The sequence below is a fragment of the Manis pentadactyla genome, chromosome 11 (assembly GCF_030020395.1).
Source record: "Manis pentadactyla isolate mManPen7 chromosome 11, mManPen7.hap1, whole genome shotgun sequence".
Lineage (NCBI taxonomy): Eukaryota > Metazoa > Chordata > Mammalia > Pholidota > Manidae > Manis > Manis pentadactyla.
In genome coordinates this window covers 111408220-111424427 of record NC_080029.1, presented here as the reverse complement: position 1 = coordinate 111424427, position 16208 = coordinate 111408220, and the positions used below count along the sequence as shown (strand labels likewise).

At 40.4% G+C, this 16208-nt stretch overlaps 1 protein-coding gene across 1 annotated transcript; it reads left to right on the top strand.

The window, feature by feature from the left end:
- The first annotated feature begins 9592 nt into the window (after nucleotides 1-9592).
- Nucleotides 9593-16208, top strand: RPS27L (ribosomal protein S27 like). The gene is made up of 4 exons (XM_036903085.2): nucleotides 9593-9733; nucleotides 10577-10685; nucleotides 14664-14774; nucleotides 16011-16208. The coding sequence occupies exons 1-4, from the start codon at nucleotides 9728-9730 to the stop codon at nucleotides 16037-16039; spliced, it is 255 nt and encodes an 84-aa protein (XP_036758980.1). The 5' UTR covers nucleotides 9593-9727; the 3' UTR covers nucleotides 16040-16208.

Genomic DNA, 16208 nt, shown 5'->3' with positions numbered 1-16208 from the left:
AGACCCATTCTTCTTAATACCATAAGCCCAGTGACCTATTAGCCTTTTAATCACCTTAATCTAATGGGAAAATGGAATGATTTTCATTGATTTTGCCTGTACACACTTTCCAAGGGAAGAGCTCGCTGTAATATCTCATTAACCCTAGGGTGACTTAGAATTATTTCCCCATTTTAGAAATGAGTTTAACTGAGGCTTGGCCAGAATTTAGTGGTCTTTCAGTCTTTTCATCACACCCAGATGGGGCAGAGGAAAGACCAAAGGCATTCATCAAGAAGGACCTAACAAAGGTTTGACTGGAAAAGGATTCTGGGTAGGACAGAGGCAGAAAAGTTAGTCCTCAAAGAATGACCATCTCATCAATTATGGTGAGTATGGTACTCAATGGACAAATTCCTGTGCTTATTATGCACTGTACATGTGGGGAAATGAGACGAAATTCTGATCTTAAGAAGCCTGTGGACTTTTAGGGAAGAGGAGACATAGACACATAGACACAAGGAAAGTAAAATTGCAGCTTTACAAGAGTATAAAAAGAAAAACCACATAAGACAGCAGTGATTATTGAGAAATGACTGATGTAGGCAATACATGCTGCAGGAATTCAGAAAATGGAGAGATCATATTTGCATAGAGTTTTGTTAACCTCAGAACATCTTCACTATGAGTTGTGGGAAGACCATGAAGTTTTGAGAGAGCATCTGGCCTCTAAGTAGCTTTCTTCCCTGAGACCTAGGCAAATAGTGACAGGGTTTGCAGGAAGCAATAGCCAGATTGATGAGGAGCCCAGAGACCTGATCAAAGCAGGCAACACAGCACCAGGAGAACTCACCTGGCTACTGACTCTGATATTGTGAATATTAATTAATGACTTTTTTTCTCATTGTATTTTTCCCTCTTTCTACCTTTAAGCGGGAATAGCCTGTAGTTCTTTCTGGGCTTTGCTTTCTTTTTTTTTAAAGTATAATTTCCTTTTTTTTTCCCCAGAGAATAATTTTTCTTCAGTCCATATGGACTTAGCTCCTTACATGTTTTTTTTTTAAGTGTAATTTCCATTTTATTTGTTTTCCAGAGAACTGTGTTTGGGCTCTGCTTTTGAAAATTTTGAGCCCTCCAGAGAACTTGTTCTTAATCTTGGCTCCTCATGGAGTCGCCTGGGTCCTTCCCCCAAATACTTTAATTGACCGGGGATGCTCCTTTGTTCATTCTAATGTGCAACCGTGTGTATCATTACTGAAAGGGTTCCTAGACCTGGTAAGAGGGAATAAAATTTGCTAGAACGAGCAAAGCGTCTTGGAGGAACAGGGGAAGAGGGGAGCTTCCTTGCTCCAGTCTAGAGAAATATCTTTGATTTGTTGCCCTGGAGTAGTAGGAATCTTGGTTCTGGCTTCCTTACAACCTCATGGGGAAGGTAGGGAGATTCCAAGAGAAGGGCGGTGTGGAGTTATCTGGGCCAGTGCTTCTCATGCTGGGATGTGCACACGAATCACTGGGGGGCCTTGGTAACAGCAGAATCTGACTCAGTAGGTCTGGGATGGGGCCTGAGAGCTTGTTATTACCAAAACTTCCTGGATGACCCCAGTGCTGCTGGTCCGCAACATAGCAAAGATCTGCATGGCTGAGACTCTAAGCTGCCCCCCACCTCCATCTCAAGCCATGACCTGTTAAACCTGAGGGGTTCCACAGCAGGGACAATGGACATCAGTGCAGTGACCTGGCTGGACTGATAACTGAGGAGCAGCTGGACCCCAGCTGCAAAGCCTTCCAGGCTAAAAGGGGGCACATCCTCACAGAGGATGCCATGACAGAGTTCTGGCAGATCAAAGACGGCCAAATGAAAAGCAGTAACTGACGAAGGCATCACACAGGTTGTGGGCAGGGCTAACACAAACCAACAAAAGGTTAGGAGGCACCACCCCTTAGGCACAAGGGCCAAAAGTGGAGGATGTGGTGACTGGAATCCTGTGACAGGAAAGGGACACCTGTGAAGGACAGTGAAGCAACTGTCACTTTAGAGAAACATGGCCACTCAGGAGAAAATGGTGTATCAAAGATAGATCCAAGGTAGTAATACCCCAATACTGCTCTTCTCCCACCCCGTGATTACCTACAGATGCCTCCCATTGGCCCAATCCAACTAGAAGCCAGAAGGCAAGAGAACCGAGCTGTTGCAGCCCAAGAAAGTCAGCCTCCCGCACACAGAGCAGGGTGAAGGACAGACAGCAGATCAAGTTGGGGACACATGCAGAAAACCTAGTACAATCCCCAAGAATGAGGTGAAATGTTTTTCCAGGCAGGCTGGCTTATCTGTTCAGTTTGCTATAACAAAATAATATAGGTTGGATCAGGAACAAGATAGGGATGCCCACTCTCCCCACTGTTATTCAACATAGTACTGGAGGTCCTAGCCACGGCAATCAGACAAAACACAGAATACAAGGCACCCAGACTGGTAAAGAAGAAGTCAAACTGTCATTATTTGCACAAGACATGATACTGCACGTAAAAAACCCAAAAGACTCTACTCCAAAACTAGAACAAATATCGGAATTCAGCAAAGTTGCAGGATACAAAACTAACACACAGAAATCTGTGGCTTTCCTAACTAACGATGAACTAGCAGAAAGAGAAATCAGGAACACAATTCCATTGCATCAAAAAAAATAAAATACCGAGGAATAAACCTAAGCAAGGAGTGAAAGACCTATATCCTGAAAATTACAAGACACTCTTAAGAGAAATTAAAGAGGACACTAGCAAATGGAAACTCATCCCATGCTCTTGGCTAGGAAGAATCAATATTGTCAAAATGGCCATCCTGCCCAAAGCAATATACAGATTCAATGCAATCCCTTTCAAAATACCAACAGCGTTCTTCAATGAAGTGGAACAAATAGTGTTAAAATTCATATGGAACCACAAAAGACCCTGAATAGCCACAGCAATCCTGAGAAGGAAGAATAAAGCAGGGGGGATCTTGCTCCCCAACACAAGCTCTACTAGAAAGCCACAGTAATCAAGACAATTTGGTACTGGCACAAGAAAAGAATAGAGACTCCAGACATTAACCCAAACATATATGGTCAATTAATATATGATAAAGGAGCCATGGACATACAATGGGGAAATGACAGTCTCTTCAACAGATGGTGCTGGCAAAACTGGACAGCTACATGTAAGAGAATGAAACTGGATCACTGTCTAACCCCATACACAAAAGTAAACTCCAAATGGATCAAAGACCTAAATGTAAGTCATGAAACCATAAAACTCTTAGAAAAAAACATAGGCAAAAATCTCTTAGACATAAAGAGACATGACTTCTTCATGAACATATTTCCTCAGGCAAGGAAAACAAAAGCAAAAATGAACAAATGGGACTATATCAAGCTGAAAAAGTACAGCAAAGGACACCACCAATAGAACAAAAAAGCATCCTACAGTATGGGAGAATATATTCATAAATGACAGATCCGATAAAGGGTTCACATCCAAAATATATAAAGAGCTCACGTACCTCAACAAACAAAAAGCAAATAATCCAATTAAAAAATGGTCAGAGGAGCTGAACAGATAGTTCTCCAAAGAAGAAATTCATATGGCCAACAGACACATGAAAAGATGCTTCACATTGCTAATCATCAGAGAAATGCAAATTAAAACCACAATGAGATATCACCTCACACCAGTAAGGATCACCACCATCCAAAAGACAAACAACAACAAATGTTGGTGAGGTTGTGCAGAAAGGGGAACCCTCCTACACTGCTGGTGGGAATGTAAATTAGTTCAACTATTGTGGAAAGCAGTATGGAGGTCCCTCAAAAAACTCAAAATACATTATGAACTATACACAGTCAGTTCAAATATGACTATTCATTTGATTTTTAAACTTGATTTATATGTGGATACCACATTTCTCTATTATTATTATTTTTAATAAAATGCTGAAGTGGTAGGTAGATACGAGATAAAGGTAGAAAACAGAGTTTAGTGTTGTAAGAGAGCAAATGTAGATGATCAGGTGTGTGCCTGTAGACTATGTGTTAATCCGAGCTAGACGAGGGCAATAAACATCCACGTATGCAGAAGATTTCTCTCAGAACATGAGGGGGGAGGTTCTAAGCCTCACCTCTGCTGCTCCCCATTTTCTCACCAGATAGCCCCCTGCGACTGTGCCTGTCTTAGGTTGTTCCTCCCTTGAGGAATCTTACCCGTCTCTGGCTAACCAGTCATCTTCCAGGGCCATACAGGGAAATGTTAAGTTGGTAAGTGAGAGAGAAGCCTTATTGTTTGAAAAGGTTAGCTTTTTACTTCTTTGCATATTTATGCCCTGTGGCTTCTATGCCCAGCATTTGTCTTGAGGTGTCTTTACCACTTGGAAGAATTATGATACTCGGTAAATTCGACATGTGGCACGAGTTCTATTTAAAGGTTGTGATTAGGTAGGAAGAAGAAAAGCTATAGAAGTAGCAGGCAGAAGAAAACCTGGGAAGATTGATTATTTCTTTGACATATCTTCTTGTAGAGTAACTTCAGCATGGATAGGTTTTAAACTACTAATTAAATTGTAAACACACATTAACATAATAGGAATATAGTTACCTAACCAAAGCATACCTGTAATTACCAGCCATCTCCAGTGAAACCAAGAAAACCAGTTAGGCACCTTAGGCATTTGTGAAAACTTATCTATGATATGGTGGATATTGTCCGACTGAACTTAAACAGTCTGAGAGAATTCAGATAAACTAGAACAACCCATTCCTGGGGACTGTTCATATCCCGTATGTTCTTTTAACGATAAATAGTCTGTGGTTGTAAGATTTTGGAGTGCTACAATTTGCACTTCTCCTAATTCTTGGTTGAGTTCCAACAGTATAGATCCAGTCCAATTTTTGTTTTACTGTATACACAGGCCAGCTTAGATATCTCCTTCCTCATTCCCATGGCAAGTCCAGGAACTGGTGGGATGAGTGCATCTACAGCTGTAGCAGTGCGTGGATCTTTGTTGGAGTTTTTTTTTTTTGCTGATCATCTTCTGTCATGAGTCTTCCCGAGAGTGCTGATGTTGGAAGTTCTTTTTCATATCGTATCTTAGTTCATTTTCGGGGTAGCCAAATTAGGCTTTGATCCTCTGTATAAACACAAACAGACCCTTTGCCTACACTTTTATATGCCCTTTATATCATTGTGTAGAACTCATTAGAGGTCACCACATAGGAACTGCTTTTTTTTTTTAATCATTAATATACACTTACATGACGAATACTTTGTTTACTAGGCTCTCCCCCATACCAGGTCCCCCCTATATACTCCTTTACAGTCACTGTCCATCAGCGTAGCAAACTGTTGTAGAATCACTACTTGTCTTCTCTGTGTTGTACAGCCCTCCCCTTTCTCCCACCCCGCTATGGATGCTAATCTTAATACCCCTCTTTTTCTGCCCCCCCTTATCCCTCCCTACCCACCCATCCTCCCCAGTCCCTTTCCCTTTGGTACCTGTTAGTCCATTCTTGAGTTCTGTGATTCTGTTGCTGTTTTGTTCCTTCAGTTTTTCCTTTGTTCTTATATTCCACAGATGAGTGAAATCATTTGGTATTTCTCTTTCTCTGCTTGGCTTGTTTCACTGAGCATAATACCCTCCAGCTCCATCCACGTTGCTGCAAATGATTGGATTTGCCCTTTTCTTATGGCTGAGTAGTATTCCATTGTGTATATGTACCACATCTTCTTTATCCATTCATCTATCGATGGACATTTAGGTTGCTTCCAATTCTTGGCTATTGTAAATAGTGCTGCGATAAACATAGGGGTACATTGGTCTTTCTCATACTTGATTGCTGCTGTAGATTAATGATAAAAAAAAAAAATACTATAGGTTGGGTGGCTTAAACAAGTTGTACATTTTCCCAGTTCTGGAGGCTGGTAAGACCCAGATCAAGAGTATCAACAGATTTGGTGTCTAGTGAGAGCCTACATCCTGGTTCAAAGACAGGGTCCTCTCACTGTGTCCTCACATGGCAGAATAAGGGAGGCAGCTCTCTGGGGCTCTTTTGTAAGAACACTTAATCCCACTTATGAGGGCTCCACCTCATGACCTAACCACCTCCCTAAGGGCCCACCTCCCAACAGCATCACATTGTGGGTGATTAGGATTCACCATATGAATTTGGAGGGCAATAAACAGTCAGCAGCACCAGTCCACTGGGGCTCAGCCTCAGTGAACAATTAATTTAGTATGGAAAACAAAGAAAATAACAGTTAGTGTCATCTGACACTCTCACCTCTTATAGATGGAAGCTTATCTGAGAAGTTCGAGCAAACATCCTCATGAATGACAGATGGATTTCAATCCTAATAATGGAGCTCTGGGGACAATGGTTGTGACCCCGTTGGAGAACTGGTGTGCAGAGAAGGGGTGGACTTTCAGAAGTTGCTGCTGATTTCAGGAATGTGTTGAGAATAAGACACCTGTGCTTTGAAACCTGCCAACAGGTGGACAACAGGAGGAAGAGAAAAAGAATGCAGCTTTGTTATAGTTCGCAGGTGACACAGATTTCTCTGAGCTTCTCATAAAATACTTAGAAAGGCTGGAGTGTGAAAAGGTATCTTTAAAGCCCCACCTCACACTGTGAATTTCCTAAAAACAAAAGTAAACCTCTGACCATCTTTGTGGGAAAGAAGAGGACAAGCCTGAGACACCCCAATCCCAGGGAAAAGTGGGGGTCTGACCTATTTAGACCTGTCTTGGCCGGTTTGAAATTTAGCACCAGTTGGGTTCCTGGCTTAACTCAAATGCCTGAGTTTTCCCAGTGTCTGAAGTTTAAGGGGGAAGGGATGGCTGCACACTTCCGAGGCAAAGGACTCAGGTGCTGACTAGATCTCAGAAGGACCTTCTCAGACCTGGCCAGACAGAACAGCCAGAGTTCTCAGGCAGTGAACACAGTGCTGACTGGCTCTTCACAGTTCTTTGGAAGCCAGGCAGGAGCTCCTTCTGCAGGATGCCTGAGAGCAGGCTGCCAATGCAAAGGGGCTCTGGGTTCCTTTATCTGCCATCAGTGTAAGGGCCCAGGGACATTTAGGGGAAACTGAGCTCTGGAGGAAGAGACAGAGTTATAAACAGAGCCCAGGTCAGCTTGATCTGGACTTTTTATTTCTCGTGCTATTACATTGTCTCCAAAGTTGGAGGGTTTGACACACTGTACTGGGCATTGGTTAAGGAACAGAGGTAACTAGGTGTGAGCATTAGAAATTGTTCTGAGACCTACAACACATCAAGTGCCAGAATAGATTCCAGATTAATTAAAAAGTTAACGAATAAATATCACAACAAAATAATTAGACTAAAGCATGGGAAAATAAATATTTAGCTGATCCTAAGGTGGCCAAGGCCTGCATATCTACAACAGCAAAGAGAATAACAAATTGGCTTGAAATATATATATATATATGTATACACACATATGTATATGTATATATAATTAAAATTTTCTGTATGCTTTTAAAATCACCAAAACATAAAATGAATAGGCTAACATGAACAGGAAACTAGAAATTGGGAAGAAGAATATTTGTAATCCTTAATAGAGAAGGATACATAAGAACTAGATGATCATCATGCTAATGGCTTATAAGCATATGAAAAATATTAACTAAAACAACAGTGAAATATGACAAAATACCATATAGTTCTGAATAGAAGGAGACCAGGAAAAATATACCCAGTACTGTCAAAGGTGGTAAGAAGGGTGCATTTTCAAGCATTTACAACTGGAATGTAAATTGGTTTGACTTTTCTGGAGGGTAATTTGGCAGTTTATATTATTAATCTTAAAAATGTGTGTAACTCTTAACTCAGCAATTTCTCCTCTAAGAATTTATCCTAAGGAAATAGTCAAGGATGTGCACAAAAGACTTACCTACAAGAATGTTTCCTACAGTGTTAATTTTAAGAGAAAAATTGGGGTGGGGGAATAGCGAATGCTAAGATTTGACAGAGTTGGTTGGTGGGTACATGGGTCTTCATCATGGTATTAGTTTCCTACTATATGAATTACCATAAAGTTAGTGGGTTAAACAGCAATACAAATTTATCTTACAGTTTTGTAGTTCAGAGTTTGACCTGGGTCTAGGTGGGTTGAAATTGAGGTGCTGGCAGGGCTATCTTCCTTCTGAAGGCTTTAGGGGTGTCCATTTCCTTGTCTTCCAGCTTCTAGAGGGTCCCCATATTCCTTGACTCACGGCCCCATTCTTTCATCTTCAAAGCCAGCAACATATCTCAGATGCTTCTTTCATCATAACCTCTTTCTCTGACTCTCTTTTTCTGTCTTCCTCTTTCACTTTTAAGAGCCCTTGTGATTACGTTGGGTCTACCCAGGTCATCCAGGATAATTTTCCTAAAGTCAACTAATTAGCAACTTTAATTCCACTTGCCATGTAACTACAGGTCTTGGGGATTAGGCCACTTAAGTCTTTGGGGGCCCCTTTAGTCCACCTACACAATTACACTATGCACACATTTGTTTGAAAATATTTAATATTATTTAAAATAGTAAATATTTAAAAACCCAATCCTAATGTCCTATTTATTGTACGGATGAAAGAAGGATATATATTCATACAATGAATGCTATGTGCCCATCAAAAGTCATAATGTAGTTAGATATGCAGTAACATGGAGCAATGTTCATTATGCAGTAAGTGGGGGAGGAGGAAATCAACGCTATGAAAGAATATGCACAAGATAACCAATTATGTAAAATCAAAACCCTAAATTCAAGTGAATAAAAAATGTTTGTAAGGACTTAAGTCAAAACGTTAACTATATTTATCGCTGGATGGTATATTTTTCTTCTATTTTTCTCCCTTTTCCAAAATGTGCTTTATACACATATTATTTGCGAAGAGAAATAGGTGATTAAGAACGCCCGTCTAGGACAATTTTCTGGTCAAGCACCTCCCTGGCTTCCTGACATTTCATCACACTCACCCCTCAAGTTTGTCCTCCTCATCAAAAAACATTTTCAAGGCTGGCTACCGCGGACGCCGCTTTTCGGGCCGAGCTGTCCGCTCAGCACAGGAAGGGGCCGCACGGTTAACTAAGCATGGCAGCCAAACGGTGCGTCTTAGAAACTTTTTCAGGGTAAAGAAAAGCCAAGGCAGAGCCGCGTGTCTTGGTACCTTGGAAGCCGGACGCACAAGTACACGAACCGCTTTCGTAATCTTGCTGGCACATGTTAACATTTTTAATTAATAATATTGTTTTTAATAAACAAAAGAACAGAGACTATGTGGCATCGCCGCGTGCGCGAGGCCGCAGAGCCAACTGAGAGCGGACGGGCTTGGCTGCCGGGCCCGTGGCCGAGCGGCCCAGCGTGCTCGCGCCGTCCCGCTTTCGGCCAGCACCGGCGCTTCCTCTCCGCGGCCGGAGGCCGAGGCGGCTTCCAGTCGGGCGCACACCGCCTCGGCCTGGCCCCGGCGGCCCCGGCACACGGCTGCCCGCGCGGCTTGGGCCCGTGGCTGGGCGAAGCCGTTGGAACCCGGCCGGAGCCGTCCCCCCACCAGCGAGAGGAGCGCCTAGAGAGGACGGGTCCGCCGCCCCCGCCGCTCCGCTCCTCCCCGCCTTCTCTCTCCCGGAAGTTGACGCCGCGAGCCCGATCGCGTGCTGCTGGTTAGGGGTGTCGCCTTACCGATCGGGACGGGTTGGGCTTGCTAAAGGATCAACATGCCTGTGAGTTGTTTACTTTCGGGCTTCGCGTTGGTTTCGGGCTCTTCTGCCCAGGGGTCCAGGGAGCGGGTTAGCCCGACGGCTGCGCACACCCTTGTGCTTCCCTGCCGAAAGCAGCTCCTTCGCGCGTGGCGGACTTGTTGGAACTTGTCCGGGCACCGCGGCCGGTCGGGCCCAGCAGGGCGTTGGGGCGGGGAGGAACCGGGGCCGCCCTGGCTGCGATCTGGAGTCGGTGGCTGAGAGGGAGCAGCTTACTTACTAATCAGCCCTCTTGGTGTTTCGTGGGCGCCCGCGAGCCTGTTATCTTTGGAGTCGTCTTGCTTTTTTGCGGTTCTCGCCCCTTCTGCCCGCTTTGGAAGCGGTTTCCTACTGGTTTCCTTTTTAAAAACTGCCTTCGTAGTTGCTTTACATAATTAATTCTATCAAGAACGGTCCTGCCTCAGCCACTCAAGAGTTCCTGTCAGATCAGATGTTGAAGCCTGGGGACAGAAAACACCCCGGCGTTGGTATTGTCCGGTCCGCCTCAGCAATTTCTGCACTCAGCGGGTGCAGGGTCGGGGTCGGTTTTGTTTTTATTGGAGACTATTGTTGAATCGAGTAAAGAAGAGCGGGGTTAACTTTACCATATGCTTACTGATCATCACAGCGCTCCATTACCGAGACTTGGAAAAATGCAACCATTATAAAGAGTATTGACGAAAATTAACAGGCTTTTAAAAAACACCAAAAATGTAGCCTCTGCTGAATATGACTTTTATTCTTTTTGTTTTTGCATGTACATTTCAGGACTGGTAAATCTACCAGCATTGTGGTTTCCTTCTAGTAGTAATATTCTTTTTTATTCAGTTGGCTAGAGATTTACTACATCCGTCCTTGGAAGAGGAAAAGAAAAAACATAAAAAGAAACGGCTAGTTCAGAGTCCAAATTCTTATTTTATGGATGTAAAGTGCCCAGGTAAGATTTCAAATCTTAATTCCTTCCCAAAAGAAAATTTAAAGAGGGATGGCTTGTGTGTGTAGAGACTTTGGCCCCACCTATTGAGTGGGAACAAGTGGGACTACAGAATTGGAAATGTCATAAGGGACATTTTCATAATAAACGTATTTAAACCGTTGTAGAAACATTTGGGGGTGAAGATGGGACTCCAAAGGGGATGTGACATTTGACTTAGGTCTTGAAGTTGTTCAGGTGAGTTTTCTTTTTCATGATGCAATAAAAAGTCTGTTGATTCTTTTTTTTTTATTAAGGTATGATTGATACACACTCTTATGAAGGTTTCACATGAAAAAACAATGTGGTTACTACATTTACCCATATTATCAAGTCCCCACTCATACCCCAATGCAGTCACTGTCCATCAGTGCAGCAAGATGCCACAGATCCACTATGTGCCTTCTCTGTGATACACTGTTCTCTCCGTGATCCCCCACACCACGTGTACTACACATAATAACCCTTAATCCCCTTCTCCCTTCCTCCCCACCCGCCCTCCCACACTCCTCCCCTTTTGTAACCACTAGTTCATTCTTGGAGTCTCCGAGTTCGCTGCTATTTTGTTCCTTCAGTTTTGCTTCATTGTTATACTCCACAAATGAGGGAAATCATGTGGCATTTGTCTTTCTCCGCCTGGCTTATTTCACTGAGCATAATGTCCTCCAGCTCCATCCATGTTGTTGCAAATGGTAGAATTTGTTTCTTCCTTATGGCCGAATAGTGTTCCATTGTGTATATGTACCACATCTTCTTTATCCATTCATCTACCGATGGACACTTAGGTTGCTTCCATATCTTGGCTATTGTAAAAAGTGCTGTGATAAACATAGGGGTGCATGTCTTTTTGAATCTGAGAAGTTGTATTCTTTGGGTAAATTCCTAGGAGTGAGATTCCGGGGTCAAATGATATTTCTATTTTTAGTTTTTTGAGGAACCTCCATATTGTTTTCCACAATGGTTGAACTAGCTTACATTCCCACCAGCAGTGTAAGAGGGTTCCCCTTTCTCCTCATCCTCACCAGCATTTGTTGTTCTTCGTCTTTTCGATGCTGGCCATTCTTACTGGTGAGAGGCGATATCTCATTGTGGTTTTAATTTGCATTTCCCTGATTATTAGTGATGATGAGCATCTTTTCATGTGTCTGTTGGCCATCTGAATTTCTTCTTTGGAGAACTCTGTTCAGATCCTCTGCCCATTTTTTTATCGAGTTATTTGCTTTTTGGATATTGAAGGGTGTAAGTCCTTTATATATTTTGGATGTTAACCCCTTGTCGGATATGTCATTTACAAATATATTCTCCCATACTGTAGGATGCCTTTTTGTTCTGTTGATGGTGTGCTTTGCCGTACAGAAACTTTTTAGTTTGATGTAGTCCTATGAGTTCATTTTTGCTTTTGTTTCCCTTGCTCGAGGAGATGTGTTCAGGAAGAAGTTGCCCCTGCTTATATTCAGGAAATGTTTGCCTATGTTGTCTTCTAAGAGTTTTATGGTTTCATGACTTACAGTCAAGTCTTTGATCCATTTTGAGTTTACTTTTATGAATGGATTAAACAATAATCCAGTTTTATTCTCTTCCATGTAGCTGTCCAGTTTTGCCAACAACAGCTGTTGAAGAGGCTATCATTTCCCCATTGTATATCTGTGGCTCCTTTATCATATATTAATTGACCATATATGGTTGGGTTTATATCAGGTCTCTCTAGTCTGTTCCATTGGCCTATGGGTCTGTTCTTGTGCCAGTACCAAATTGTGTTGATTACTGTGGCTTTGTAGTAGAGCTTGAAGTTGGGGAGCATAATGATTTTCTCTAGTTCATTGAAGAATGCTGTTGGTATTTTGATAGGAATTGCATTGAATCTATAGATTGCTTTAGGCAGGATGGCCATTTTGACAATATTAATTCTTCCTAGCCAAGAGCACAGGATGTGTTTCCATTTATTGGTATCTTCTTTAATTTCTCTTAAGAGTGTCTTGTAGTTTTCAGAGTATAGGTCTTTCACTTCCTTGGTTAGGTTTATTCCTAGATATTTTATTCTTTTTGATGCAGTTGTGAATGGAATTGTTTTCCTGATTTCTCTTTCTGCTAGTTCATCGTTAGTGTATAGGAATGCAACAGATTTCTGTGTATTAATTTTGTATCCTGCAGCTTTGCTGAATTCAGATATTAGTTCTAGTAGTTTTGGAGTGGATTCTTTAGGGTTTTTATGTACAATATCATGTCATCTGCAAACAGGGACAGTTTAACTTCTTCCTTGCCTGTCTGGATGCCTTTTATTTCTTTGTGTTGTCTGATTGCCAAGGCTAGGACCTCCAGAACTATGTTGAATAAAAGTGGGGAGAGTGGGCATCATTGTCTTGTTCCCGATCTTAAAGGAAAAGCTTTCAGCTTCTCGCTGTTAAGTATGATGTTGGCTGTGGGTTTGTTATATATGGTCTTTATTATGTTGAGGTACTTGCCCTCTATACCCATTTTCTTGAGAGTTTTTATCATGAATGGATGTTGAATTTTGTCAAATGCTTTTTCAGCATCTATGGAGATGATCATGTAGTTTTTGTCCTTCTTTTTGTTTATGTGGTGGATAATGTTGATGGATTTTTTAATGTTGTACCATCCTTGCATCCCTGGCATAAATCCTACTTGATCATGATGGATGATCTTTTTGATATATTTTTGAATTCAGTTTGCTAATATTTTGTTGAGTATTTTTGCATCTATGTTCATCAGGAATATTGGTCTGTAATTTTCTTTTTTTGTGGTGTCTTTGCCTAGTTTTGGTATTAGAGTGATGCTGGCCTCATAGAATGAGTTTGGAAGTATTCCCTCTTCTTCTACTCTTTGGAAAACTTTAAGGAGGATGGGTATTAGGTCTTCACTAAATGTTTGATAAAATTCAGCGGTGAAGCCATCTGGTCCACGAGTTTTGTTCTTAGGTAGTTTTTTGATTACCAGTTCAATTTCGTTGGTGGTAATTGGTCTGTTCAGATTTTCTGTTTCTTCTTGGGTCAGCCTTGGAAGGTTGTATCTTTCTAGAAAATTGTCCATTTCTTCTAGGTTATCCAGTTTGTTAGCATATAATTTTTCATAGTATTCTCTAATAATTCTTTTATTTCTGTGGTGTCCGTAGTGATGTTTCCTTTCTCATTTCTGATTCTGTTTATGTGTGTAGACTCTTTTTTTTTTCTTGGTAAGTCTGGCTAGGTGTTTATCTATTTTGTTTATTTTCTTGAAGAACCAGATCTTGCTTTCATTGATTCTTTCTATTATTTTATTCTTCTCGATTTTATTTATTTCTGCTCTAATCTTTATCATGTCCCTCCTTCTACTGACTTTGGGCCTCATTTTTTGTTCTTTTTCTAGTTTCATTAATTGCAAGTTTAGACTGCTTATATGGGATTGTTCTTCTTTCCTGAGGTAGGCCTGTATTGCAATATACTTTCCTCTTAGCACGGCCTTGGTTGCATCCCACAGATTTTGTGGTGTTGAATTATTGTTGTCATTTGTCTCCATATATTGCTTGATCTCTGTTTTTATTTGGTCATTGACCCATTGGTTAAGTCTGTTGATTCTTTAGTGTGAAGTTGTGCTTCCCAGTGTACTGAGCACTTGAAATGTGGCTAATCGAACTGGAAATATTCTTTAAGTGTAAAATATGCATTAGAGTTTGAAGATGTAGCATATGCATACAAAAAACTATTGATTACATGTTGAAATGATAATAATTTAGAAATACTGAGCTCAGTAAAACATTATTCATTTTACCTGTTGAGTCTTTGAAAAAACATTTTTGTGTGACTCAGATAAGTTTTACTTACATACATGGCTTGCTACTTCACCTCACTAAATTTCTTAATCTTTTACAAGGTCTTCAGTAGAAATGTGTTGAACCAATGTTGTGTTTTCTTCTGCTTTTCACTTTTAACACTGCCCACTTTTTAGGTTGCTACAAGATCACCACGGTTTTCAGCCATGCTCAGACAGTGGTTCTCTGTGTGGGCTGTTCAACAGTGTTGTGCCAGCCAACAGGAGGAAAGGCCCGACTCACAGAAGGTATATCCTTTGGCATTTTCTAACCCAGTGATGAGATTTTATGATAATAAATGTATCTTTACTAAACACCAGTTTAACAGAAATTTTAAATTCATGATTACCAAAATGATTTTCTTTCATTGTGTGCTCTTTGAGTAAAGAGTGCCCTGTTCAACTGGAAAAATTTATACTCTTGACCTTGCATAGAACTCATTTAACTATTATTTTTCTCACTTTGGAACACCTGATTGTGTTGTGGTTAGTTACTTATTTTGCTTAACTTAGAATCATACACATAAATCAGAATGGAGCAAAACAATAGAACATATAGAGTTTTTTAAACCATAGGATTTTTTAAAAGTCTCATGTAAATATTTTGTTTCAAATATATTTGGTACTTAGGACTTAAGACAGTTTTTATCATTGCTAACTAAGTAACAGATAACTAATGTATAAACTAAAGTGCCAGGTGTGATTTCTATAAGCATCTATTTAATAGTTAATATAAAAATCATTTTTAATTCCTCTTTGACTTCTGTGCACCAAGAAAAATTAATAATGTATATTGTTTTCCATAGCAGTATACTTGTAGATTTATAATTCCATAATGATACTTGAAATTTGCTTGTGATATTTTGAGGAACTGTGAATTCCATGTTGTTCTCACTGGAAGAGTTATAAGTACACTGGCAACATATCCAAGATCTATTTTTTGTGACCTGGTGACAGCTGAATGTGTGAAGTCAGCTTACCATATTTAAGTGCTGTATTGCTCTTGAAAGTGTACTTGCAAGATCACTGAAACCTTTATATAATGCCATGATCTTGGAGTTTGTGCCTGTGTGCTGACCAATGATTAGTAGGGTGTACCTTTACCAGAGTTTTCCTGGTAGATCTGAAAGGAATTCTAATAAAAACTCCTTCTTGGGAAAGTAATTCAGAATAGTTCCTAAAAGTTAATATTAAAATGCAGCTTGTGTTAAAGTTTTAACTGTTGAATTCATACTCATGGTCTTATATAGACTCGTTATACCATTTGAGAAACAGGAGTTAACAGTTTTAGTCATATCAGTAAATTCAAATATAAGAGATTTATTACAGCAAATTTCTGGTATAAAAGGAAAAATATATGGATAATAATCTAATATTCCTAAAACATAAGTTAAAAAACTTAAGTTTTTTATTTTTTGTGATTAAAACTGTATTATATAGATAGAATAGACTTGTGTTTAACATGCTCTTGTGATTCCTTTGCAGGGTGTTCATTTAGAAGAAAGCAACACTAATGATCTGCACAACTTCTTGATTTTGTGTTATATCGCAGAAAGCCTTATCAGATCAGTAATTCTGGTTAATCTATCAAGATAATATAATTACATTTAATTTTGTAAGGTATATAACAGTGATCTCCTATTTTAGTGTCAGTTTTTCAATAAAATTTTGATTATGGGCAAA

What these genes read in the sequence shown, in the direction of transcription:
- RPS27L (XM_036903085.2), top strand. An exon ending in TATGGATGTAAAGTGCCCAG is followed by an intron (nt 10,686 to 14,663) that starts GTAAGATTTCAA and finishes CCCACTTTTTAG; the next exon opens with GTTGCTACAAGATCACCACG. An exon ending in AAAGGCCCGACTCACAGAAG is followed by an intron (nt 14,775 to 16,010) that starts GTATATCCTTTG and finishes ATTCCTTTGCAG; the next exon opens with GGTGTTCATTTAGAAGAAAG.